The 26,831-nt window shown below is 41.3% G+C and overlaps 1 protein-coding gene across 1 annotated transcript in view; it reads left to right on the top strand.

Moving 5' to 3' along the window:
* Nucleotides 1-204: 204 nt before the first annotated feature.
* agap3 (ArfGAP with GTPase domain, ankyrin repeat and PH domain 3) overlaps nt 205-26,831 on the top strand; it is a 655,804-nt gene continuing 629,177 nt past the window's right edge. The window contains exon 1 of the mRNA XM_072569615.1: nt 205-934. Coding sequence (XP_072425716.1) covers nt 574-934 — 361 coding nt within the window. The 5' untranslated portion in view covers nt 205-573. The remainder of the gene's footprint in view (nt 935-26,831) is intronic.

Below are 26,831 nucleotides of genomic sequence, written 5' to 3'. Positions count from 1 at the left end.
GCGGGGCCACTAATGGGAGGAGCAAGGCACTCGTTGTTGGGCGAGTCCACGCTCGTTATTGGGCAGGACAAAGGGGCGGGACGGGCAGGCACGCGGTGCCCTCCAAATGGGAGAGGGGGAAATGGGCGGTGCCCGTGGAAAGGGGCGGGGCCAGGCTCAGGCTCCCGGCGTCCTGACGCTTTGCGTGCTGGTGCGTGCGTGCGTGCGCGCGCTGCCGGTGGTGGAGCGAGTGTTGCTCGAGCTTTCCGTGTGGAGGATTTGATGCGAAAAAATAACTCGCGGAGAAAGCGGCTCTGAGGAAAATAATCATCAATAATCACCCGAGCCTGAGTGTGAGGGGAGAGGAACGATGGAGCAGGCGAGCAGTGGGCTCCGGCTACAGGCTGGCAGCGGCCTCCTGGGCACCCGGCTGTGAACTAACGGACTGTCCTTTTGTGATCGGAGCTGAGGAGGGTCCGGGCCGGCCCGAGCTCCGCTGACCCCCACCCCCTGACCCCTTGACCTCCGACCCTTTCCCCCGGCCTCCGATCCCTCTACCCCCTAACCCCCGAACCCTAGCCCCAGCCCCTAGCCATGAATTTCCAGTCTCAGCCCTCTCTCCACGCTGGCTCCCCGGGCTCTGGCTCCGGGGGTTCGGGTGGCTCGGTGTCCGTGTCGGTGTTGGGACCACCCGGTGGGGCTCTGGGTCTGGGCTGCGGCTCAGGCTCGGGCTCCATGCCGGTGCTGTCTCACTCCGGCTCCAACTCGGCCGCCTCCGCCACCTCCCCGGCCCAGGCTCAGCAGCTGGTGCTGTCCAACTCGGCGGCCATCCGAGCAGAGATCCAGCGCTTCGAAAGCGTCCATCCCAACATCTACGCCATTTACGATTTAATCGAAAGGATCGAGGACATGGGGCTGCAAAACCAGATCCGGGAGCATGTTATCAGCATCGAAGGTAGGAACGCGATTATTGCAAATGTCAGCTCGATAGTGCATTCATCGCTTTATCAACATCGATTTCAGTTTATCGATCGTTGTATTGATCACTGGGCTTATCAATACCAATTATAGTTTATCGATGATTGGAAACATCAGATACTGGTCACGGGCGCATCAACACCGATTGCGATCTGATTTCAAATCAATGCGACATTAGATATCTGCGCTGCTATGGTTTTGAATGGTATTGTCACCATGTGACATGTATAAATCTCGACTGTTGGGAATAAATCTACTTTTTGTTCATATTGTGCAGATTTTTTTTGAAAAAACCCTAATTGTTCTGTTAGCTGCATTGTTTACAATATTATTATTATTGTAAATTGACAAGTTGATCTTTTGAGGTTGGTTCAAACAAATGCTGAATATTAAAATAAAAGCCAGGTTATTCGAAAACTGTTTTTAATTATGTTGAATATTGCTGGTTAATGTTGGAGACATCTGGGAAATGAAAGCAATGGGGACACAGATTAATAGATTTGTTTGTTAGAGACTAGGTGGAAATCATTTCCACTTTGTTTGTAGGTAGTTTAGATTAAAGTGTATATTGAATAATTCTCTTGTCACTAAATTTTATTTTTTAAATCTCACATCTGCGATACTGTAACTTGCACACTGAAGAATAAAGAGCAGCTTCATTCAAGGATTTTGCTGATCAGTTGTGATGGTTTATTTTTGACAGGGTCACTACCATTATCAGCATTGAGCACCTTGTCATGCGATGCAAAAATGGCCATGATCAGAGCGTTTCTAATAAACCATATATACAGGTGTATTGTGTGTTTTTATGGGTTGGGGGTATTGTGTAACATTTGCTTGAAGGTAGGACTCTTGTATATAGGTTGACTGTCTTGCTTATAGTCATTTTAAGTATTAGATCTTGACAAGTCTTCATTATTGAAATGAAGTGGCGGTGGAGCACTTACTACACCTTTTAGCAGAAGATACTGACAATATTGAAGTGAATTAAGCATTAGATTTGGAGACAGAAACCAGGTTGATGACTTAAGAGAACAGTTATGAAATACTAGTTTTTGTATGTATGGGGGAATATCTTATTAATGGTTAATATTTGTTTAGCCCAAAAATATTCACTTTTGGGGAATGAAATGAGAGTGTCTCAGGTATGGTTTCAGTTCTATGTTTTGTCTTTTAAATTCTGATTTTTTATTATCCTATTTGCTGAATTTTTTTATTCATTCATGGAATAAGAAGGATAGTACCTTTTGCTGTTACAAATAAACAAATTAACCTTTCTTTCATTCTGCACCTAGATGGTGTATTGTTTTAAAGTTATAATTGTGACCGATTTAGGGGGGGTGTTTGATCTTGGGTGATCAGGGACTTGGGTTATTTGGGATGCAGGTTGTCGATCAATTTATCTTTTTTGTTGAAGAATCAAGCAATTTTGCTGCATTGGATTTGAAAGAAGGTGTGTTGAAATTGGCTGTAGGTTGTATATCTTGTCTTGTTACGGAGCATAGTTAGGACTGGACATGGTAGGAAAATCAAAGTAAAATGTGCAATAAGCTCACTGGTGCTGTGTGACACTGTCGCAATCTGAATGAAGACCTCATTGAACTCTCAGCTCTGTTGCATTATTAGTTACCCAGCTGTTCAAACACTGCACTGTGGTAGGCAGCACTGTGATTATATCAAACAATCTATTTAAATAGGACTCAGTTCTTTTGAACTGTATCTTGAAATGTATATGAACCTAACATTATTTCTAATGTGGCATTGTAACAGATCGTGTGGGTGTCCCAGTAATTCTGAACTTGCAGTGAACACATGGCAGTTCCTGGTCAAGTAAATGCATGCCATTTCTTAACATATCAATGGAGCCTCATTTTACACATTCCAGTAAATGTTATTGGTGGGGGGGGGGGGGGGGAGTGAGTTAATAAAGAACATTATTCATGTTATTGCCTTGGGTTACTGTTATTTGCCATTGCACCTTTATATGTTAACTTTGAAACCTGTCTCTCATCAGCGCATTGCTTGACATTTGTACTTGAGAGTAAGATTAAAGTTTCCTTGGTGGTTGTGGCATAATCATCTCATTCAGTAACGGGGCTCTCATCTGGGGATGGAATTGGCAGGGATTTCTTTCTTGTTTTTGAATTTCATCATCATTGATTTGTGGGTCAGTTTCTTGATCAAAGACTTGGAAATGACACAAGTTAACACAGCTGAACATGATGGAAATTAAAAATCTATGGAATATATGATGTGAAAAGGTTTCAAGATGACAGGGTTTGAATGGGCAGACAAGTGGCAGAAACCATTTCATTTGGCAAATTGAAAAATAAAAGGTTTTGGGAGAAAATTGATGTTTGAGTACAATGGAGAGACATGAAGTTAAGAAGAATATTGATACCTTGGCTGTAAACATGCAGTTCCTCAAAAATGGTGTCTTAGAAATAGCTTGTAGCATTTTGAATGTGATCAGTGGAGGCATGAAGTATGTAGGTATTTGTAGTGAAGTCAGCATATAGTATAAAAGACAGATCATACTTGACCAATCTAATTGAATACTTATGAGGTTGATAGGAGGAATATGGTGGTGGTTGTCTGTATGATTTTATGAAAACACTAATTAAACAAAACTGAGTCTCATGCTTTACCATGTGTGCCCATCTCTGTTTAGCTAATGATCAGCACTCGATGTTGAGCATCACATGGGGTAAGCACTAAAGGTGTCAAGGATGAAAAATGTACTATTGTTTAGGGGCTTCAATGACCATCACCAAGAGTGGCTCAGCAGCACCTGATTGAGTTGGTTGAATCAGGTACTGAGGAAGCCAACAATAGGGAAAAAACATACTTAATCTCATCCTTACAATCTACCTCCTGTGGATGCATCTGTCCATGACTATTGAATAGTCCTTCACACGGTGGCTCAGTGGTTAGCACTGCAGCCTCCCAGTGCTAGGAACCCAGGTTTGATTCCAGCCTTGGGCAACTGTCTGTGTAAAGTTTGCATATTCTCCCTGCATCTGCGTGGGTTTCCTCCGGGTGCTCCGGTTTCCTCCCTCAGTCCAAAGATGTGCAGGTCAGGTGAATTGGCCATACTAAATTGCCTATTGTGTTAGGTGCATTAGTCAGACGGAACTGGGTCTGGGTGGGTTACTCTTCAGAGGGTCGGTGTGGACTTGTTGGGCCAAAGAGCCTGTTTGCACACTGTAGGGAATCTAATCAAATTAGAGTCACAATTGTAATCACACAGAGGAGCCTTTTACAATATATTAATAACATGGAAGAAGGAAGCAAATTAACTCGAGCCAAATTTGTAGATAACACAAAAATGGGTGGAAAGGCAGGTTGGGAGAGGGACACAAACAATTTACATGGAAATTGATAGGTTCAGGAGTGGGTGAAAAGTCGACAAATAGAGCATAATGTAGGAAAATGTGAAGTTCATTTTGCATGAGAGAACAAAAGCACTGTGCTACTTAAATGGAGAAAAAAATGCAGAAAGTTGCAACAGAGGTTCTTGGGGTACTTGTGCACAAAACGCAGAAAGCTAGCACACAGGTGCAGTAATTAGGAAGACTCATGCAATGTTGGGCCTTATTTCAAGGGGCTTGCTATATAAGAGTAGGGAAATCTTACTGCATCTGTACAAGATGCTGATAAGATCACAGTGGAATACAGTGAGCAGATTTTGTCCTCTTATTTAAAGAGGGGTGCTACTGTATTTCACTGGAAGCAGTTCAGAGAAGGTTCACTAGGATGATCCCTGGAATGGAGGGATTGCATTGTGAGCAAAGGTTAAACAGGTTGGGATCCCACTCATTGGAACTTAGAATGAGAGGTGATCTCATTAAAATATAGTGTACTCTGAAGGGACTTGATGCGGTAAATGCTGAGAAGCTGTTTCCCTTTGTGGGAAAGTCTAAGACCAGAAGACATAGTCTTAGCGTAAAGGAGTACCAATTTAAGACTGAAATGAGGAGCAATCTCCTCTCTGAGGGTTATATCTCAAACTCCTTTCCACAGGGAACTATAGAGGCAGAGTCTTTTTATATATTTAAGGGTGATATGAATAGATTCTTGATCAGTAAGGAATCCAAAATTGTGGGGAAAGGGCAGCAAAGTGCATGCATGGAGTGTCAGATCAGTCTTGACCCTTTTGAATGTTTGAACAGGCTTTAAGGGCCAAATGGCATTCTACTCTTTATAATTTTTTTGGTTTTATGAGAACAGTCTCAATTACTTCATCAATCCTCAAAACTAAAGTTTCTTATTCCTGGAACTATAATAAATACATTCTGCCCCCACAACTGAACCCATTACTGGTCTAATAAGTATTTTATTCAAGTACAACGCCAACTCCTTGCTCTTGTTAATGCCCCTGTTAATAAAGCTGAGGATACCTTATTCTTCACGAAATTCTCTTTCCACATCTGCCACTTTCAGAGATCTGTGCACATACATACCTAGGTCCCTGTGATCCTGCATCCCCTTCAGGATTTTTTTCTCCTATTTTGTCTTTCAACATCACCTCACTGTTCTCTCTGCATTGAACCTCATCTGCCACCTATTTGCCCACTCCACCAACTTGTCAGTGTCCTTTTGGAGTTCCACAATGTCTTCAGTTTATAATTTTTCCAAGTTTCATGTCAACTGTAAACTTTAAAACTGTGCCCGACACAGCAAAATCCAGATATTTGATACATGTCATGAAAAGCAAGTGTCCCAGTACTGGCACCTCTAGCCTGAGAAATATATATTGACCATTACTTTCTGTTTCCTGTCACTCAGCTAATGTTGTACCCATGTTACTACTGTCATTTTTAATACCATCCTCAAGTCTGTTGTGTTGGTACTGTGTGAAAAGCCTTCTGGAAATTCATGCATATTACATCAAAAGCATTACCCTCAAGATTTTCTATTACATCTTCGAACACCATTGTCCTTTAGAAATCCTAATCAACCCACTTTATCCATGTGACAACTAATTCTAAGCAGAATAATTGTTTCAGAAGCTTCCCCCACTACTGAAGATAAGCTGACAGGTCTGCATTTGCTGGGATTATCCTTACAACCTTTCATGAACAAGACTGCAATGTTTACAGTTAAAAATCACACAACACTTTGTACACCCCAGTCCGACACCGGCATCTCCCAAACAATGTTTACAATTCTCTTAGCAGTTCCAGTCAATCCTGCCCAGCTTTGTTCTTGTTCTATTGAAGTCAGCTCTCTTGCTCTGGATTGTTGCATCTCTTTCTCCATCACCATCCTGAACTTTATACCGTGATCACTGTCTCCTGAACGTTCTTCCACTGAAACGTGATTCACTTGACCCACTTCATTTCCAAGAACAAGGTCCAACAATGCATCCTCCCTGTTGAACCGGATGTGTAGTGCAAGAGGAAACTCTCCCGAACACAGTCCAGGAACACTTTTCTTCTTGCTGCCCCTTACACTACCAGTATCCTAGGCTCAGTTTGAGTAACTGAAATCCCCCTTTATAACTACTCCATAATATCGACATTTCTCTTGTATCGGAGATAGTGATGTCTGCAGCTGCTGGAAAGTCAGTGTTGATAAAATGTGGAGCTAGAAAAAAACACAGCAGGGCGAGCAGGAGGGTTGATATTTTGGGCAGGCCTCATGAGTCCTGATGAAGGGTCCTGACCGAAACATCGACTCTCCTGTTCCTCTGCTGCTTGACTTGCTGTGCTTTTACAAACTCCATGTCTTGTCAACTCATTTATCTCATGTTTTTCATAGAAAATTCAAACAGTCCGCACAGTCCAGGCCCTTCGGCCTCCTTGTTATGCCGGCCTTTTATCCTCCTCTAAGATCTGAGCAGATTTGTTCCTCTATGTCCTTTCCACCAGTTGGTAGTCTATAGTTTACACCACGCAATATAATCACACCCTTCTAATTCCTTTGCTCTAATCAACTCAACTCTGTCCTTGAACCCTCCTGAGGTATCCTCTTTTTCCATCCCTGAAATGACTGTCTTAACCAATACTGCTACCTCTTTACCTTTCCTTTCTTTCTTGAATAACTACTCATACCCTGGAATATTTAACACCCAGTCATTCCTTTCCTTGCGCCGCATCTTTGTTATGGCTGCGATATGATATTTCCACATGGCAATGTGGAACTCCCCAACTTTGCTGGAAGGATGCTTCTGGTGGTGGGGGAGTCTAGAACCAGGGGTCATAGTTGAAGGGTAAGGACTAAACCTTTTAGGACTGAGGTTAGGAGAAATTCTTCCCAGAGAGTAGTGTGCCTGTGGAATTCACTACCACAGAAAGTGATTGAGGCCAAAATATTATTAGTTTTCAAGAAAGACCAATATACATAGCTTTTGTGGCTAAAGGAATCAAAAGGATATGGAAGGAGGACGGAATTAGGATACTGAACTCGCTGATCAGCCGTGATCATATTGAATGGAGGAGCAGACTTGATTTAGCTCTATATTGGGAAACCAGCTCTTGCTGGAATAACTCAGTAGGTTTGGCAGCATCTGTGGAGAGAAAGCAGAGTTAATGTTTCAGGTCCAGTGACCCTTCTCCAGAATTGATTGTGGCTTGGAAAGTGTTTATATATATATATGCTGAAGATGAAGTAGTGGGATTGGGGAGGAGTAAACGATAGGTGGAGATGGAAGAGAAAAATACTCGGGCAGACAAAGTAATGGTCAATGTGGGAGAATTGCCCATATTGTTCAGGGATGTATAGCCTAGGTGCATTTGGGGAAATGTTGAATAATAGGAGTAGGGAGATGGGTCTGGTTGGGATACTCTTTGGAGGGTTCGTCTGGACTTGTTGGGCCAAATGGCCAGTTTCCACACTGTAGGGATTCTGTGATTCAACAAACATGGTGGTGTGTTGGTGTGGCAATCAATAAGAACCTGAGAGTCATTTTTGTGGACAGAACATAGGTGTTCTGTAAAGGGGTCGCCAGTCAGCATTTCACCTCCCTGGCATAGAGCAGACGTAGAATCCTATTTTGGACTTCATTTTTTTCTCTCTTGCTTCAACTTCACTTATTATCTTGGCTTCTTTCTATGCTAGCTGTACTCCCAAGTACTTTGTGAAACCTGGTATTCTCCATTACCATTTGCTGTTGGTTCCAACATCCTATCAAGTTAGTTCAGTCCTTGCAAGACAAAGTCTCATCTTCACATTGAGGATACCCTCAGTAGTGTTGTGTGGAACTACTATAGTGTGCATCCCTAATTGCTCTTGAGTAGGTTGTCATGAGCTTTTTTTTTAAGGGTACTGGTGGGATAAAAAGCATATTGCTGAAAAGTATGTTTTGTCAAAGCATTTCATCTTGCACTCATCAGGATATTTTGCAAACATATAATTCTAAGGGAAAAATCAAGGAGAGTTGTTCTCTGAGCTGGAAGACATGATTTGAATCCAGGTGAAGGAAAGTAATTTATAGTGTGTATAGTTGACTTTGAAATCAACTATAAAGGAAAAAAAAACCCATGTAAGGCCATTTCAAGTTTGCTTTGCCATTGCATCTAAAGGTCTGCAAAAAACAAAACACAGAATTGCGGATGCTGGAAATCAGAAACAGAATCAGAAATTGCTGGAAAAACTCAGCAAGTCTGGCAGCATCTGTGGAGATAAAGCAGAGTTAGTGCTTCTGGTCCAATGGGCCTTGATGTGCTATCCACTCAGAAGAGAGAAATAAAACTTATACATCTGCCCTCTCAAACTTAGGAAAACATTGTTGCCTCCACTCTCATTTCTGAACAAGTAGTATTATCATGGGGTATGCTCTTCAACTTGTGCTTGTCTTAGTTTAAATACTTTTTCTGGCTGTTTTTCCTGAAATTCCATCCTCATGTCTTCTTCCCTTTCTCAATTCTCACACTTGGTTTCTTTCTTCTTCAACTCTCTCTCCCTTTGTCTCTAACCTGCTGTTGTAACCATTGTATTTATATGGTGAGTCCAGCTGAATTTCTGGTCAATGGTAACCTCAAGGATGTTGATGATGGGGAATTCAGTGATGGTAACACCATTGAATGTAAGTGGCCATTAGTTAGATTATCTCTTATTGGAAGTAGTCATTGCCTGGTATTTGTGTGGTGCAAATGTTACTTGCCACTTGTCAGGCCAAACCTGGATGTTGTCCAGATTTTGTTGCATTTTGAACATGAACTGCTTCAGTATCTGAGGATCCTTGAAAGGTGGTGAACATGCAGTCATTGATGAACATCTCACTTCTGACCTTAAGATGGTCCATCTTAAACAGAAAGTGATTGGTCCTAGGATGCTTACCTGAGGAGCCCCTGCAGAGATGTCCTAGTGCTGAGATGGCTGACCTCCAATAAACACAACCATCTTCTCATTCGCCAGATATGACTCCAACCAGCAGAGATACCCATTGACTCTTGTTTTGCATGAGCTGTTTGATGCCACGCTCGCTTGTATATGACCATGATGTCAAGGGCTGTCACTATTACTTCAGCTATGGAATTCATTGCTTTTGTTCATGTTTGAACCAAGACTATAATGAGGTCAGGAGTTGTGGCCCTGGTGGAACTGAAACTGGGCATCAGGGAGCGGGGTGTTGCTAAGCAGGTACCTGATAGCACTTTTGATGACACCCTCCATCACTTTTACGATAACCGAGAATAGAATGATGGTGCAGTAATTGGCTGAGTTGGATTTGTCCTACTTTTTGTGCGTCGGACATACCTGGGCAATTTTTCACATTGTCAGGTAGATTCCTAGTGTTGTAACTGTACTGGAACTGCTTGACTGGGGAATGGCAAGTGTTGAAGCACAGTACATTTGTTAGAATATTATCATTGAGGTATCCAATGCATCAAACCAATTCTGATTGCTCGTCCCAACTGCCCAGGGGGCAGTTAAGAGTCAACCATGTTGCTGTGGATCTGGAGTCACATGTAGACTAGACCTGGTAAGGGTGGAAGTTTTCTTCCCCAAAGAGTATTAATGAATCAGATGGGTTTTTCCAACAATTGGCAATAGATTCATGGTCATCGTTAGACTCTTAATTCCAGATTTCTTTTTAAATAATTTAAATTCCACTGTCTGCCATGGTGGGATTCGAACCTGGGTCTCAGGGTTAACAATCCAGCGATAATACTGCTAAGCCATTGTCTCCTCCCTTGTAATGATTGAGTCAGAGATATGCTGAGCTATGAGGTTGTTTTGGAGTACAGTTCTGCTGCTGTTGATGGCCCACAGCGCCTCATGTATGCCAGGTCTTGAGTTATTAGATCTGTTTGAAGTCTTTTCCAGTTAGCACAGTGATAGTGCCATGCAACACAATGGAGGGTAATCTTCGTGTGAAGGTGGGACTTCATCGCCACAGAGACTATGTGGTGGTCACTCTTACCAATACTGTCACAGACAGATGCATTTGCATGAGGCAGATTACTAAGGATGAGGTGAAGTTTAATTTTCCCTCTTGGTTCTCTCACTCCTTGCTAACAGACTTCTGATCAGACCAGTCAGGTGCTGCTGACTTGGTGGTGAGCATTGAAATCCCCTACCCAGAGTACATTTTTGTACTTGCCACCCAGGTGCTTCCTCTGCATGTTGTTCAGCATTGAATACTGGTGCAGCAACCAAGGGAGGACTTTATGAGGTAATCCGTGGGAGGTTTCCTTGCCCATGACTTCATGGGATCTGGTGTTAATGTTGAGGACTCTGAGGACAACTCCCTGCTGACTGTGTTTTCCTGTGCTGACTCTGTCCTGCTGATGCGACAGGACATATCCAGCGATGTGGATGGTGGTAGCTAGGAAATTGTTTGTCAGGTATGATTCTGAGAGTACGACAATGTCAGGCTCTAGCCCCCAGATGTCAGTGAGAAGGATTGTGTCTCCTTGTGCATGATTACAGAAAACTAATAGAAAGCATCCCTGATGTGAGGGGCTTTTGCCTGAAATGCCGATTCTCCTGCTTCTCGAATGCTGCCTGACCTGCTGTGCTTTTCCAACACCACGCTAATCTTGACTCTAATCTCCAGCATCTGCAGTGCCCCTTCTGCCCTGCCGAAGGTTAATAAGCAGGTTCAGCAAGAAATCAGGAGGGTAAACAAATTATAGCATTTGTTACTAAAGGAATGGAGCATAACATCATGGAAGTGTTGTTGCAACTTCACGTTGTTAGTGAGACAGCATGTGGAGTACTGTGTATAGTCTTGGTCTCCTCACTTGGGGAGGGCTGTAATTGCATTGGAGGCAGTTCAGAGAAAGTTCACTAGATCATTTCCAGAGATGAAAGGCTTGCTGTTTGAAAAGGGATTCGGCAGTTTAGGCCTATACTCTCTTGGGTTCAGAAGAATGAGAGGAGATCTAATTGAGGTGTATAAGATGTAAAGAGGTTTGACAAAGTTAACGTAGAATGGATGTTTCCTTTAGTGTGGCAATCTAGAATGAGAGCTCGTAGTTTTAGGCTAAGGGCAGATTTAAAAAACAGATGGGGGCAAGTTACTTCTATCTAAGGGGACCTTCATGAACCACCACATTCTGGGTAGTGATTCCACAGGATGTTGGGACATGGAGTGAATTTAAGGAAGAGAAAGACAGCTTTTTCAATAGTAATGAGATGAAGAGTTAAGGAGAGCAGGATGAAAAGTGCAGTTGAGCTGAGCCATCATTATTAATCATGAGTCATGATTAGCCTCTGTATGAAATGGCAGAGTGAGCTGGAGTGGTTGAATTGCCTATTGCCAAGACTAGGAACAGCAATGTTGTTTCTTTTTCTGTTAATTCAAGAAAGCTTGATTAAATTGGCTTCTTTTAAAATACAGTATCATTTAGATCTAGGAGGAGGAGGACCCTTTTAAAATTAACGTTATTGTGAGCAAATGAGCATTCAATTGGACGACTGTATTGAGAGTATTTGACAAGCAAGGTTTGTTGGCAAGATTAGATAATAAAGGAATATTGGCAAATTCCATTGACCGTCATAGAAATATCAGCTTTTGTTACTGTGGAAAGACTTAATTGATATACAGTCATGCTGTTCAGAATATTAAATACACCAGCAAATATTGAACAACCAAATCATTGAAGAATTATGCAACTGTGTTGTATATGTTGTTGATTTGATTATGATTATCCAAATCTGGGAGGAAGAGTTAAAATACTTGAATGAATTATTTAGTCAGTTTAAAAAAGCCAGTTTGGTTGTAAACTTGAGGTGAATTGAATTTGCCAAAGTAGAAGAAAGTTATTCAGGCCATTCTGCTGGGACAATGCCAAGTAGCACCCAGAGGAGAAAAAAGGGTCTATCTTTGATTTTTCCATTGCCTGAGACAGAATGACAAATTTTACAAGATGCAGGTAAGAGTGATTTCTGATATTAGCATTATAGCGGCTCCCTTGGCAAGTTGGTAAAGAAATGTTAGAACTTTGAATGGACAAAGGAGTGTCAGATTGCCTTTGACAGCTTGAGAGCTGTACTGACTGCTGCACTGGTTTTAGCAGCATCAACTTAGTCAAAGACATTTACAATGCCTATTGATGCCAGCAATGTCTGTGTTGCTGCAGGACTGACACAGCATGTTGAAATGTGTAACAAATGGCTGGTCAATTACTTTTCTCATAAGTTGAATTCTTGCCAGCAGAAATACTCAACCGTGAAAAAAAAGAGTATTTGAGCTTTTCCTTGATTTGTGCATAGGATGTGGGTGCTGCTGGGTGGGCCAGCATTTGTTGCCCGGAACAAAATGCATTTAAAGGTTTGTTGTGAGTTTAGAGTCACATGAAGGCCAGACCAGATAAGAACGATAGTTTCCTTCCCTAAGGGACATCAGCAAACTAGATGGGGTTCTCTAACAATTGACAATCGTTTCATGGTCACAATTAGACTCGTCTGGATTTTTAATGATTTCAAATTCGATCACCTGCCATGATGGAATTCAGACTTGGGTCTCTGGATTAAAAGTCAAGGGATAATGCCACTTGATTGTCATCTCCCTGAGGCTTAGTGTTGGCTCAACAACATTTTGAGTCTGCATATTCAGTAACTCTGTTATTCATATGACCACAATTGTCTAGATTCCGAGTGAAGTTTCATACCAAAAATCTGAGAATGTTTGTTTTGTCAATTTGAGAATCATTCACATAGCAGGAAGAGGCAATGCAATGGTAGATTCTTTATTAAGGGCAAATACAGAAGAATACAAATGTAATGATTAAAATGGACGACTTTTATTTTATTTTATTTTAGAATTTTAATTTTATGGACATGGTATATTTGATGTAAATATATTATCACTGGTAGAGGGAAATCTGTATAAGTTAAATAGGAAGAGAAGATGGGATTGGAATAGAGGTGCACAAAGTATAATGGCTAATTTTGTGCTGAATTTATATTATGCATTTTGGAACGTAGAACGTAGAACATAGAACATAGAACAATGCAGCGCAGAATAGGCCCTTTGGCCCTCGATGTTGCGCCGACCTGTGAACTATTCTCAGCTCGTCCCACCACACTATCCCAAAATCATCCATGTGCTTATCTAAGGATTGTTTAAATCTCCCTAATGTGGCTGAGTTGACTACATTAGCAGGTAGTGCATTCCACACCCTTGCCACTCTTTGCGTAAAGAACCTGCCTCTGACATCTGTCTTAAATCTGTCACCTCTCCATTTGTAGTTATGCCTCCTCGTACACGCTGACGTCATCATCCCTAGGAAAAAGTTTTTCACTGTCTGTTAGTTTCATTTTTGAATATTCTTGAAGGTGGTGTGGAAAAGGCTTGAATCTGTTGTTTGCCTGAACCTTCCTGAGGTTTTAAACCATAAAGCCCATGTTTGCAGTGTGAAAAAGGAACTATTTATCCATTCTGATCTCATTCAACCTATCCATGCCCCTCATGATTTTATAAACTCTGTGACCTTACAGACATTTATAAAATCATGGTGGGACATGGATAAGATATTTAGCCAGATTTCTTTTCTGGGGTACAGGAGTCCAAAATCAGAGGGCTTTGCTTTACGGTGAGAGGAGCAAGATTTAAAATGGACCTGAGGAGCAACGTTTTCACGGGGAGGGTTGTGCGTGTATGGAACAAGCTCTCAGAGAAGGTGGTGGAGGCCGGCACGTAGTGTACATGTACGCGAATAGGAAGAGTTTAGTGGGAAATGGGCCAAATGCTGGCAAGTGGAACTAGATCAGTTTAAATCCGGTTGGTGTGAATGAGTTGGACCGAAGAGCCTGTTTCCATGTTGTATAACTGAGACACTATGACTTGTTTGGTGGCCTTGTAGGTTACAGCACTGAAGGTGTAAATCCAGGTACCTTTTCAGTGAGTTGTGTTTCTGCCTCCTTCACTAAACCAGGGTAAGTTCCAAATGCCTGTCCTAAAAGTATTTTCTTTGTATTCTTTTAATTTTAATTTCACCTTAAGTCGGTGCCCCTTGGGAGTTGACCTCTCTGCTGGGGAAAACCTGCCTTGTCAGACTTTCTATTTAAGCCTCAATCATGGTTCCTATATTTCAGTCCCAAATATCTACAGCAAACAGCAGGGACTCAACACGGAGCTCATTGGATACTAATCCTTAGGACATCTGTTATTTCCTTCCTGACTTCCTTTAACAGCATGGAATAGAATACATCCAGTCTTGGTGATTTGTCCACCATCGAGGATATCTGTCCCTCCAGTACTACATCTTGCATTATTATTATTGCAATGTATCTTGGCAGTTTAGATACAAAAGAGGCAGAGAAAAAACTACACTATTGTTTTGCGACAGGAGTCCAATGAATTTCAGAGAAAGATAGGCTAACCCAGAAAACGAGTCACTTTTTCTGTGGTGGTTCCCCTGTTTTTCACTGATTTCTCGGAAGCAAATGGGACTTGAACATGGGTCTCCTGGTTCAGATACAGGAGTACTATTACTGCACCACAAGAGTCCTTACTGGAATTCCCTTCCTGAGGGCATTGCGAGTCTACCTACAGCATATTGACTGCAGTGGTCCAATAGGGCAGCTCACCGCTATCTTCCCAAGGGCAACTAGGGATGGGCAATAAATGCTAGCTAACTAAGGACACCCACATTGTTGAGTGAATAAAAGGAAGCAGTTTTTCTAGGTGAAAGACAGCCTTGATGCCAAGGGCATTGACTCTTGCCTCCACCTTTGGAATTCAACTCTAGTTTTTCATGTTTGAACGAAGGTTGTAATGAGGTCAGGAGCTCAGTGGCCATGGCAGTACCCAAACTGTGCATCAGTGAGCAGATTATTGAGCAGATTATTGCTAAGCAAGTAGCACTGATAGTGCTGTTGATGACACCTTCCATCAATTTACTGATGATTGAGAATTGACTGATCGGTTAGTATTTGGCCAGGTTGGATTTGCCTTGTTTTCTTGTGTACAGTAGACAATTTTTCAACTTGTTGGTTGGATCCGGTATTGTCCCTGTACAGGAACAGCTTGAATGGTTGAAGATTTATGTCTGTGATGCTGGATACATTGGGGACAAGCTGTGATGGATTATCGACTCAACAGTTTTGGCTGAAGGTGATTGCAAATACTTCAGTCTAGCCTTTTGCACCCCCAAATATGAGGAGGGTGGTGGTGGAGGGTTGTTTGTCAGACTGGAGGCCTGTGACCAGTGGAGTGCCACAAGGATCGGTGTTGGGCCCTCTAATATTTGTCATTTACATAAATGATTTGGATGTGAGCATAAGAAGTACAGTTAATATGTTTTCAGATGACACCAAAATTGGAGGTGTAGTGGACAGTGAAGAGGGTTACCTCAGATTACAACAGGACCTGGACCAGATGGGCCAATGGGCTGAGAAGTGGCAGATGGAGTTTAATTCAGATAAATGCGTGGTGCTGCATTTTGGGAAAGCAAATCTTATACACTTAATGGTAAGGTCCTAGGGAGTGTTGCTGAACAAAGAGACCTTGCATGCAGGTTCATAGGTCCTTGTAAGTGGAGTTGCAGGTAGATAGAATAGTGAAGAAGGCGTTTGGTATGCTTTCCTTTATTGGTCAGATTATTGAATACAGGAGTTGGGAGGTCATGTTGCGGCTGTACAGGACATTGGTTAGGCCACTGTTGGAATATTGTGTGCAATTCTGGTCTCCTTCCTATCAGAAAGATGTTGTGAAACTTGAAAGGGGTGACCTTTATAGAGGTTTACAAAATTATGAGGGGCATGGATAGGATAAATAGACCCTGGGGTCGGGGAGTCCAGAACTAGAGGGCATAGGTCTAGGGTGAGACGGGAAAGATATAAAAGAGACCTAAGGGGCAATGTTTTCACGCGAGGGTGGTACGTGTATGGAATGAGCTGCCAGAGGATGTGGTGGAGGCTGGTACAATTGCAACATTTAAGAGGCATTTGGATGGGTATATGAATAAGGGTTTGGAAGGATATGGGCTGGGTGCTGGCAGGTGGGACTAGATTGGGTTGGGATATCTGGTTGGTATGGACGGGTTGGACTGAAGGGCCTGTATCCATGCTGTACATCTCTATGACTCTATGATTGGGGATTTGTGGAGCATCCACCTCCTATTTGTCTAATTGTCCATCACCATTTATGACTGGCTGTGGCAGGACTGCAGAGCTTAGATCTGATCTTGGTTAAAGGATTGTTTAACTATTGCGTAAGTCTTTTGTTTAGCACTGGAGTTGTTCTGTGCTGTAGCTTTTTGTCTCACTTATGAGTATGTCTAGTGCTGCTCCTACCATGTGCTTCTGCACTCTTTATTGAACCACGGCTGATCTGGTCCTAGACTTCCGAAGCAGAGTTGTACTGGACTCTATTAATTCTGTTACCCTCTCTATAGATGTTGCCAGACCTGCTGAGTTTCCAGTGTTAGGTTCTTTTGTCAAGTTTGCACGTGAGATGTAATTCGCACACACCAACTTGTTCTAACAGTTAAAGTTGATTAAAGCTTGTACAAGCTAGCAGGCCTGTGAGGTTGAGTCAAAAGAGGCCTTGAACAAAGAATATACATCCCCTTTACACAGGTCGGTGAGCAATACTTAGAGATACTCTGACCACTCCCCCACAGTCGCATCCCACTCAAGACAACCCCCTCCCCCCCAGTCACTCTCAGTCACATGTTACCTCAGGTACTATGGCAGGATGAGATCATGCTCAAGAGATAATGCATATACTAATGCCTTAATCCTGGGGAATCGTTATGCAGACAATTTCCTGACTCATTGATTCCCCAAGACAATACAGATGCGAGGTGTCCTAGCTTCGGGGGATGGCTCGAAAGCATTTCTGAATGGAAGACCCTTCGGCCCAACAAGTCTACACCGACCCTCTGAAGAGTAACCGACCCAGACCCATTCCCCTACCCTATATGTACCCCTGATTAATGCATCTAAGACTTTGGGCAATTTAGCATGGCCAGTTCACCTGACCTGTACATCTTTGGATTGTGGCAGGAGACCGGAGTACCTGGAGGAAACCAGATATGGGGAGAATGTGCAAATTCCACACAAACACTCACCAGAGGTGGGAATTGAACCTGGATCCCTGGCACTGAGAGGCAGCAGTGCTAGCTACTGAGCCGTCATGCCAGCAGCTTTCTTCTCATACCCTTTGATCTCTTTAATCCTAAGAATTATATCTAACTCCTCATTAAAACATTCAGTATTTTGGCCTCAAAGGCTTATTGCAGCAGAGAATTCTCCAGGCTCACCACTCTGTTGTTCTTTATCATGTCAGTACACATGCCCCTCCCAATCACATATGCTTTCGTTTCACATCTCGTCTCTTATGTGGGGTCTTATTGAAAGTCTTCTGAGGGCCCAAGTAAACTGCATTCCTGGTTCCTCCTCAACAACTCTACCAGTTACATTCTTGAAAAATTCCAGCAAGATTTTCCAGCATGATTTCCCTTTTAGTTCATGCATGCTGACTCCGTCTGAACTTGTCGTTGCTTTCCAAGTGCTATTAAGTCTTTTATAATGGAATATAGCAGTAGGATTTTGTCTATTATCGATGTCAGGTTATCTGATCTGTAATTCTATGTTTTCTTTCAGTCTCCTTTTTAAACATGGTCGTCATTGACATAGGATAGTGAAGAAGGTGTTTGGTATGCTTTCCTTTATTGGTCAGAGTATTGAGTACAGGAGTTGGGAGGTCATGTTGTGGCTGTACAGGACATTGGTTCGGCCACTGTTGGAATATTACGTGCAATTCTGGTCTCCTTCCTATCGGAAAGATGTTGTGAAACTTGAAAGGGTTCAGAAAAGATTTATAAGGATGTTGCCAGGGTTGGAGGATTTGAGCTATAGGGAGAGGCTGAACAGGCTAGGGCTGTTTTCCCTGGAGCGTCAGAGGCTGGAGATTTACAAAGTTATGAGGGGCATGGATAGGATAAATAGACAAAGTCTTTTCCCTGGGAACTGGAGTCCAGAACTAAAGGGCATGAGTTTAGGGTGAGAGGGGAAAGATATAAAAGAGACCTAAGGGGCAATGTTTTCACGCAGAGGGTAGTACGTGTATGGAATGAGCTGCCAGAGGAAGTGGTGGAGGCTGGTACAATTGCAACATTTAAGAGGCATTTTAATGGGTATATGAATAGGAAGGGTTTGGAGGGATATGGGCCGGGTGCTGGTAGGTGGGATTAGATTGGGTTGGGATATCTGGTCGGCATGGACGGGTTGGACTGAAGGGTCTGTTTCCATGTTGTACATCTCTATGACTCTATGACTTGTACCGATACTGTCATAAATTAGACTGCGTGGGAAATTAAATGGGGTACAGGAGGTGAGGGAGAGAGGAGCCTCAAAAAGAGATGCAGGAAAGGCTTAGCTGTGTTCTGTAACAATTTTTGTTTTCTAGCTGGTTACTTCTGTTATAAAACATTATTTTGGGGCACCACTGCTTTAGTTGTGCACATCATATTTCTTTAATGGGATTGGCAGTCACTTACCCGAATAAACTGGCATATAGAGGTATTCAATTCATGCATATTGCAGCAATGTAGCAAAATGTGCCCACAGCCTGAAACCTTTGATAAATTATCTATGGCATGATAAGAGAAGGATGGGTGGCTGAGTAATTTATGCAAACATGTAAGCTTATATTTGCTGTTCCCAGCGCAACATAAATTTATTTTTAGGCAATTTTAGCTTCAGGTAAGTTCCATTGTTTTCTGAGCAGCAGCTGGAGCTGTGTGAAACATTCTGCATATGCATGGTGATTTTTCCTTCAGTTTTTCTTCAATTATGAACATTGTGGTTTGCCAGGATAATGGTTTTGTGGACCCTGGAGTGCCCTCGATCAACGTGAGCTGAAATAACACCTGTCAATTTGTTTTCTAACAATGTCTATTCCTTAGCATCACCACTGATTAGAAGAGGGTCATGTGACTGGATATTTTGCTTTTCAAAAAAAAACTCCCTCTTAATTCTCTCCTTCTGCTGCTGTTCACCCCTTCGTTCCCAAATTCTCTGAATACTCTGGCATAACCTGAGGGATCCTGCAGATTTAAAGATTTGCAAACACTAGCTATGTGGTATTATTACCAAGCCATTAGAAGCAACAAGGCACTGTGTGCAATTTACATTTTAACAAGGGAAACAAAGTGGTTCATTTAGCAAGTGTTTGTGGCTATTTTGGCTGACTCTACAATCTGTGGACCCAGTGTGAGGTGACAGAGTAAATATCAGATTCAGCTGTTGGTGGAATTATGTTATGGCCTCAGAAGAATGATCTTTCATTACTCCTTGTAATGTTTTACACAACTACTATTTTGCAGTTGTGTGTGTGCATGTCTGCTTGATTTGTTGAGTTTACATTGATTCTGATTTGATCATTGGCAATCCCTGAACCTTTGGAAGTTAGACTTTTTCAGAGAGAATTAATAGAATACCAGAAATTGGCAATTGAGCCAATGGCTTCCTTATTTGAAAGGGATTTAGATGACTGTTTCAAGAAGAATGTAAAAGAAGAATAATTTTTGTAGTGTCTTTCAGTACCTCAGGAAGTTCCAAAATGTTTTACAGCCAATAAAATACATTTGAATTGTATGATACTTGCCATTTGCGTGTAAGCTGCAGAAATCTGCCTCCTCCACCACCTCTGCTGCCTCCTCCACCTCCCCACTTTGCATCTATGAGCATATCAAAGATTTTGAACTAATTTCCTGCATTGGGCATAGATGAAATCTTATACAGAAAATCAGATTATTTAAGGTCATTTTTGCTGTTGTCTAATGTGTTAAGTTCCCACATATGAAATCCTGGCTGATTTTCCTCTGTTGTTTACAAATTCTCAGAATTGCAATAAGTGTTCTCCCACAAAGAGTTCACTGTTCAGCTTATTTAATAAGAAAAAAAGACACTTTCTAAGAGAGTAGCTGGGCCAGTGGTTACAGAATTCCACAGTTTAACATTCACAGTAGAAAGCACTGTTTCAAAAAAATCATTTGAACCAAATCAAATCCGATCCCTATGGTTCTCAAATATTCTATACAGGAGTGACCCACAGGTAGTTACAGCCACCTGGCTTTACCAGAACAACCATTGCACATTTCCTTTTCTTTAGACTATTTCAGTTTTTCTCCCTAAATCCTGCTATTTAACCTAATTCAAAAAGACACGATTAGCCTCTGTCTCTTTATTTGGCAGTTTTTTGTGGAATCCAGCTTTACCAGAGACATGCCTCATTTCATAGATTTCTAACATTACTTCTTCCATTTTAACAGAAACTGACCTCAACAATGTACATATTGAGTTTATTGTATATGTGATGTTTCCTCAGTGGAAAAGCAAAATCTGGCAGTAAATACATCAGCAAATATCCATTATCAACCAGGAGGTTCCACTCCATTGTAAGTGCAAATGATGTGAAACCAGGAATAAAGATAGAAATGAAATTACTAAGTATTAAACAAAAACTGTTTATTTTGTTACCTGAACCTAATTGCCCTTGAGAAGGTGGTGGTGAGCTGATGCCTTACATTTCTGCAGTACCACACTTGTCCTATTCTGCTATCCTGCCAAATCTGATTTTTAAAAAGAGTATATATCCTGAGGTAGTTTCCTCTACAGATGAGATGTCCCAGTGAACTGGGACATACTCGTAACTAGCTTCATCTGTTTTGCTGTCTGAGTTCTCAAGGCCAAGTTCTCAACTGGTAATTCTGATTTCTCATTGTATGGGTCTGTGTTGTCCCTTTCCTGGAATTCTGTAGGTTGGCCCACAAATCAAAACCCAATTCTTTTTCTTCTGAAATTTTTCCCATTGCTTTTAGTCATAGTTATACAGCATGGAAATAGACCCTTCTGTCCATCCAATCCATTCTGAATGTAATCCTAAACTAGACTAGTCCCACCTGCCTGCTCCTGGCCCACATCCCTCCAAACCTTTCCTATTCATGTATGTACCCAAATGTCTTTTAAATGTTGTAATTGTACCCACATCCACCACTTTCTCAGGAAGGTTCATTCCACACATGAACCACCCTCTGTGTAAAAAGTTTCCCTCTTATGTTTTTTTTAAATCTCTCTCCTCTCAACTTAAAAATGTGCCCCCTCATCTTGAAATCCCCCATCCTAGGGAAAAGACATTAACTCTATCTATACCTCTCATTATTTTATAAACTTCTATCAGATTGTCTCTCAATCTCCTGTGCTCCAGTCAAAAAGGTCCCAGGGTTTATTAGGAATTGCAGTTATAAAACTATTAAAGTAATAGCTGCAACACACCAACCCTGACCACAAATCCTTGCAGAAGAATTTAACTCTGATACCTAATCCAAAATGTGTAATCCAAAAGCAATTGACACTATGCACTGAATTTCCCGATCTCAAGCAAGACAATGTTGGAGCTGTCATAATTAGTCACAGTACTGGGGAGGTCCAGGATTTCTGCCTCTGACCATTATCTCGAGGCTTGTGACATGTTGAGTGGACATGATTAGGTTTGGCAGTTCCTTTGCTAATATTTTGTCAAATCCAGATGTTTTTGATGACCATATAAGATATATGGAGAATATAAAAGGGACAAGTATAGTTAATCAAAGATTCTACAGATCACATGTCCTCTGTTTCATTGTCACCTTTAATCCGATAGTTGCTGCACAAGCAAGTTGTATTTAATATTTCCTGTGATTATGTGCAACAACAAACACAACTTTGCAACTTGTGTACAAAAGTTGGTTTTAGCCACAGTGCTGATTATAATTGGTTCACTGACACTGTTTGAGGCCAGTGCAGTGAGGGATAGAAAAATATTATCTCTGAATATAGAAGGCATGTCCCTCCCAGAAAGGTTTGAAAATTATTGCTCCACTGCTGATAGTCTAGACCATAGAAGTGTGAGGAACTAGTGGAGTGTACGTACACGTTAGCCATGATCTAATAGATGGTGGAATATTATTGAGAATCTGATAAGCTGACTTTTGTTTGTATGGAAATGCTGCATGGTTCTAGTTGCTTAACATGTCTGTAAATTTATGACTTGCAGAACCGAGCATCTATGGTGTTAGTAGGTGAGAGTTGGCTTGGTATTAGCATGTTTGGTGGTGGGTGTTATGAACTAAGCCAGACCACTCAAAACATTCTTAAGCAGGTGGGTCAGATCATAATTTTGAATTTTGTTTTGGTAAGTGTACAGTGAAAATTACCCAGATTAAGTGAGCTAGGTTGACTACTAGACTTTAAAACATGTAAAAATTTATTCAGAAAATTATGGAATGAAACGCACAGAACAGAATAAAGATCTCCTACAGAACTCAACTTATCCAACGAGACTTAATTATGCTATTCCAAATATACACAGTAGTCCCAATAAGCAAACTCTTTTTAAAAACCAGTATAAATGGAATAAGTGCTTACAGGTTGAAGTTGAACGGCAGAAAGAAAGAAAGAGAGAGAGAAAGTGTTTCCACACAGCTCCCTGTTGATCTTCCAACCAGCTCAAGACAACTAAAACAGCTCAGCTGTCAGTTAGCTAGAGAGCTGACCATTCTCCTTTTTTTTTCCTACGGTCACTTCTAAAACATGGCCAGTTTAGCCTGAAGTCTCATCTGTTTATATATAAACCAAAGGCCCCTCAAAATCCTTTTCAACTCTGTATCAAACCAGACTGATCAGACCCTGGCACGGTTTATTGCCTGTCTGAAAAAAAATCAAGGACAGAGTCTCCTTGAGGCAAGGAACAGCTTTTGGAAAAGAAAGGGACTAGTTTTGTGACATGGATTGGGTTTGGACTCTGTACTGGTGTATGCAGTAGTTATTTGTTTTAGACTTTAACTTCCTTTTCAGTGACAACTCTCAAGATGGCAGCAGGATAAGATGCTTCAGGAAGAGCTCTGCTTGCCAGTTCCTTTTCCTTCCTTTTCTTTCTCCACTTTCGAGTATTTTTTAAAGTTGCTAATCTTATGAGAAACTGCATGTGTTGGTATGATCTGGACAATGGAACTATATTAATATGAAATTCTGAATACTGCAATGAGCAGTGTCATTAAATGTGTTGAACTCCTTGTGGCAAAAATCTTTTCCCAGAACAGTGCCTTTTAGTTCAAGTAATTTTTTTTTCTCTTCAGTTAATTTGCAAAACTTTTTATTAAGCAATCGAGGAGCTGTGATGCAGAAGTGATCTCTACCAATAAGTAGGATGTTCAGGTCCCCATAAAGATTTGTGATTTAGTGAAGAATGTGCTTGCATTTAAACAGCTTATTAGCACATTTCTCAAACATTCCAATATGCTTCAAATGCAAGAAAGTATCTGGTGGAGTAATGAATGTTTTTTGAGTAAATGTAGCAGCCAGTTATATGACTTTCCAGTTCTTGGTGATGAACAGTGGAATATTAGTTGAGACACTAGCAGCATTTCCTTCTCTTCCTTATGTGAAATGGAGTCTTGGAAAAGGTGCCTTGGTTTCAGTTACCCTGCTCTGAAAATTTTCACCAAGGTTGAGTGACCATTGCATTTAAAAAATATGAAACCACGCAGGTAGTATATTCCTAAGTTTGATCTATTTATTTCTTTGTGATCACTAGTTAGCTACATTTGGGACAGGGCATCTGAACTGGTGAATAAAATTTAGACAACCAAGGTATGTGGTTTTCCAGAAAAGTGTGTGTATTCTCAGTGTGGGAAGACAGGATTGGATTTAAATGGGATCCTCTTTGCAGTCTTGTGGTTTTGATTATCATTTGATCTTTATCTGTTGAGTATGTTGCTACTGTTTATGAAGGTGTAGGTGTGTACTGTACCTTTTGAGAGAGTGGAAGCTGGCACAGACCTAGAGAGGCACAGTGTGCTGAACAATTTAAAATGTAACATTTGGTGAAACAAATAGCTGAAGCTGCCTTGCCATGGTACAAAACAAATTCAAATTTGGCCTATCAATTTAAATTATGCCCCAGATAGCAAAATCCAATCAAATTTGAATTTTACTGTTTTGGATGACGTCAAACCAATAAAATGATCCGATGTTTTGGGGTATAAAATCAGACATTTTGAGCAGTTAGAGGGAGAGCAGCCAAGCAAGCACCAACATAAGGCCAGCCGGATAACTCTGTGAAAGGTACCTGTCCATAAGAAACTTGTGCAGCAGAAGACCGAAGCCAACCTAGAGAAATCTGTAGAGAAAGTTCGACATCTGAAGATGACAACTGGGTTTGAAAGTGATTTGCCATAAATTTAAGAGGACATTTATCAGACCAGTATTGTAGAGTGGAAAGTAAAAGATAGATTTAAGAGAAAAGAGTTGTAAATAGCTGTTGTTTTAATGTTCTGTAGTGAACTTAGAGTGAAAATTAATAATTTTATTCTTTAAATAGTGACCTCTGGGATAGTTCTTTGCCTCTCTGTGTGTCGGGTTTAAATTAGCAGAGGGATTTACCCCGTGTCGTAACACAAAATGTAACTGGGAAGAAATGATGGATGATTCATATTCAGACAGAGCATGAGCTTTTTCTTGGTTACTGGTCATCAGTAAAGACCTTCTGTTGAGTTTCATGTCAAACTGACTGAATATTTGGTGAATATGCTGCCTGCTTTTGTTTGTGGTTTTGCCCTTGCTGCCTGAATCTTGGGGTTGGAGGCCCTCTCTGTTGTTTATTAAACATAAGGATGTTGCGCATACAGTTTGAAACTAAGGAACAGCAAGTACTCTGATTCTTGCAGCCTTCTGAAAGCTTTCAGGGGAATATTTTCAGGAAACAGCTGTTGTGTTGGTGCTGTGTTGCAGTTATTGATTTAATTCCTTCTCATCAGAAGTTTCAAGCTGATGGCAGTCATCGCACACCACAATATCTGAAAAATTATTTTAAGGAAAGCATTGCTTCACAGTTTCAGACTTGTCACTGATGTGTATTCTCTTTTCGTATTAGTTGAACTGAAGATAGTGCTTTTCTGTGCAGTGTTATTCTAGGTGGTGCCGCTTGCACAAACGAACTTTGTCTCATTTACATTGTTGGACATCATAGAGTCATAGTCATAGAGATGTACAGCACGGAAACAGACCCTTTGGTCCAACTTGTCCATGCCAACTAGATATCCCTACCTAATCTAGTCCCATTTGCCAGCACTTGGCGCAGAACCCTCTAAACCCTTCCTATTCATATACTCATCCAAATGCCTTTTAAATGTTGCAAATGTACCAACCTCCACCACTTCCTCTGGCAGCTCATTCCATACGCGCATCACCCTGCAGATATGTCATGCTGCAGTTTTACAGGGCTTTTGTGAGATCACATCTAGAGTATTATGTTCAGTTTTGGTCTCCTTATCTGAGGAAGGATGTTTTGGTTACGGATGATGTGGAGAGAGTGTTTTCTAGATGGATTCCTGGGGTGGCAGAACTGACAAATTAAGACATTGGTTCTCTTGGTACTATATTCCCTAGAGTTTAGGAGAATAAAGGGTGATCTCATAGGAACCTCCAAATTGCAGAACTTGACAGAGTATACGCAGGAAGAATGTTCCTGATGGCAGGAGAGTGCAAACCAGGGGTTACAGCCTAAGGATACTGGGTGGGCATTTAGGACTGAAATGATAAGCAATTTCTTCACCCTGAGAGCCATGAGCCTATGAAATTCTTTGTCACTTCAGTTAAGGACACAACAGTGAATATTTTTAAGCAGGAGTTGGGAATAGTTCTTAGGACTGAACACATCAAAGGGTATGGGGTGAAAGTAGAAACAGGTTACTGAGTTGGATGATCAGACCATCTGAATGTGTAGTAGATTTGAAGGACTGTATGTTTTACTCTTCCTATTTTCTAATTCTGTGTTTTGAGAAGACTAATGAGATTGAGGGATGATCTTGTAGAGATTTACAAAATTCTGAGGGGCATAGATAAGGTGAATAGGAAAGATTGGGGAGATCAAAACTGGGCATAATTTTAAGGTGAGAGGAGAAGGATTTAAAGGGAGCTGAGGGACAACTTTTTTCACAGAGAGGCTGGTTCACACGTGGAATGAATTGCCAGAGGAAGTGATCGATGCAAGTACAGTTACAACATTTAAAAGACATTTGGGCAGGTACATGAAAAGCAAAGGTTTAGAGGGATATGGACCAAATGCAGGAAAATGGGAGACAAAAATAGAAGTTGCTGGAAAAGCTCAGCAGGTCTTACAGCATCTGTGGAGACAAATCAGAGTTAATATCAAGTAACCCTTCCTCAGAACAAATGGGATGAGTTTAGTTTGGGAAAGTAGGTGGGCATGAATGAGTTGGACTGAAGGGTTTGTTTCTATGCTGCTTGACTCTATGACTGTCTTTTTAATTCCACCTTTTTAATGTTTCAAATTTCACCATCTGCCATGGTGAAATTTGAACTTGTCCCCAGAACATTAGCCTAGGGTTTTCTATTACAATTCCAGTGATGTTACTGATGCTGTCATATCCCTTTATTTGTATAAGAATGCTGGAAGTTTATTGTTC

The sequence above is a fragment of the Chiloscyllium punctatum genome, chromosome 5 (genome assembly GCF_047496795.1).
Source record: "Chiloscyllium punctatum isolate Juve2018m chromosome 5, sChiPun1.3, whole genome shotgun sequence".
NCBI classification, from domain to species: Eukaryota; Metazoa; Chordata; class Chondrichthyes; order Orectolobiformes; family Hemiscylliidae; genus Chiloscyllium; species Chiloscyllium punctatum.
Note: the sequence above shows the minus strand (reverse complement) of the source record. Positions and strands in the feature narration are given on the sequence as shown.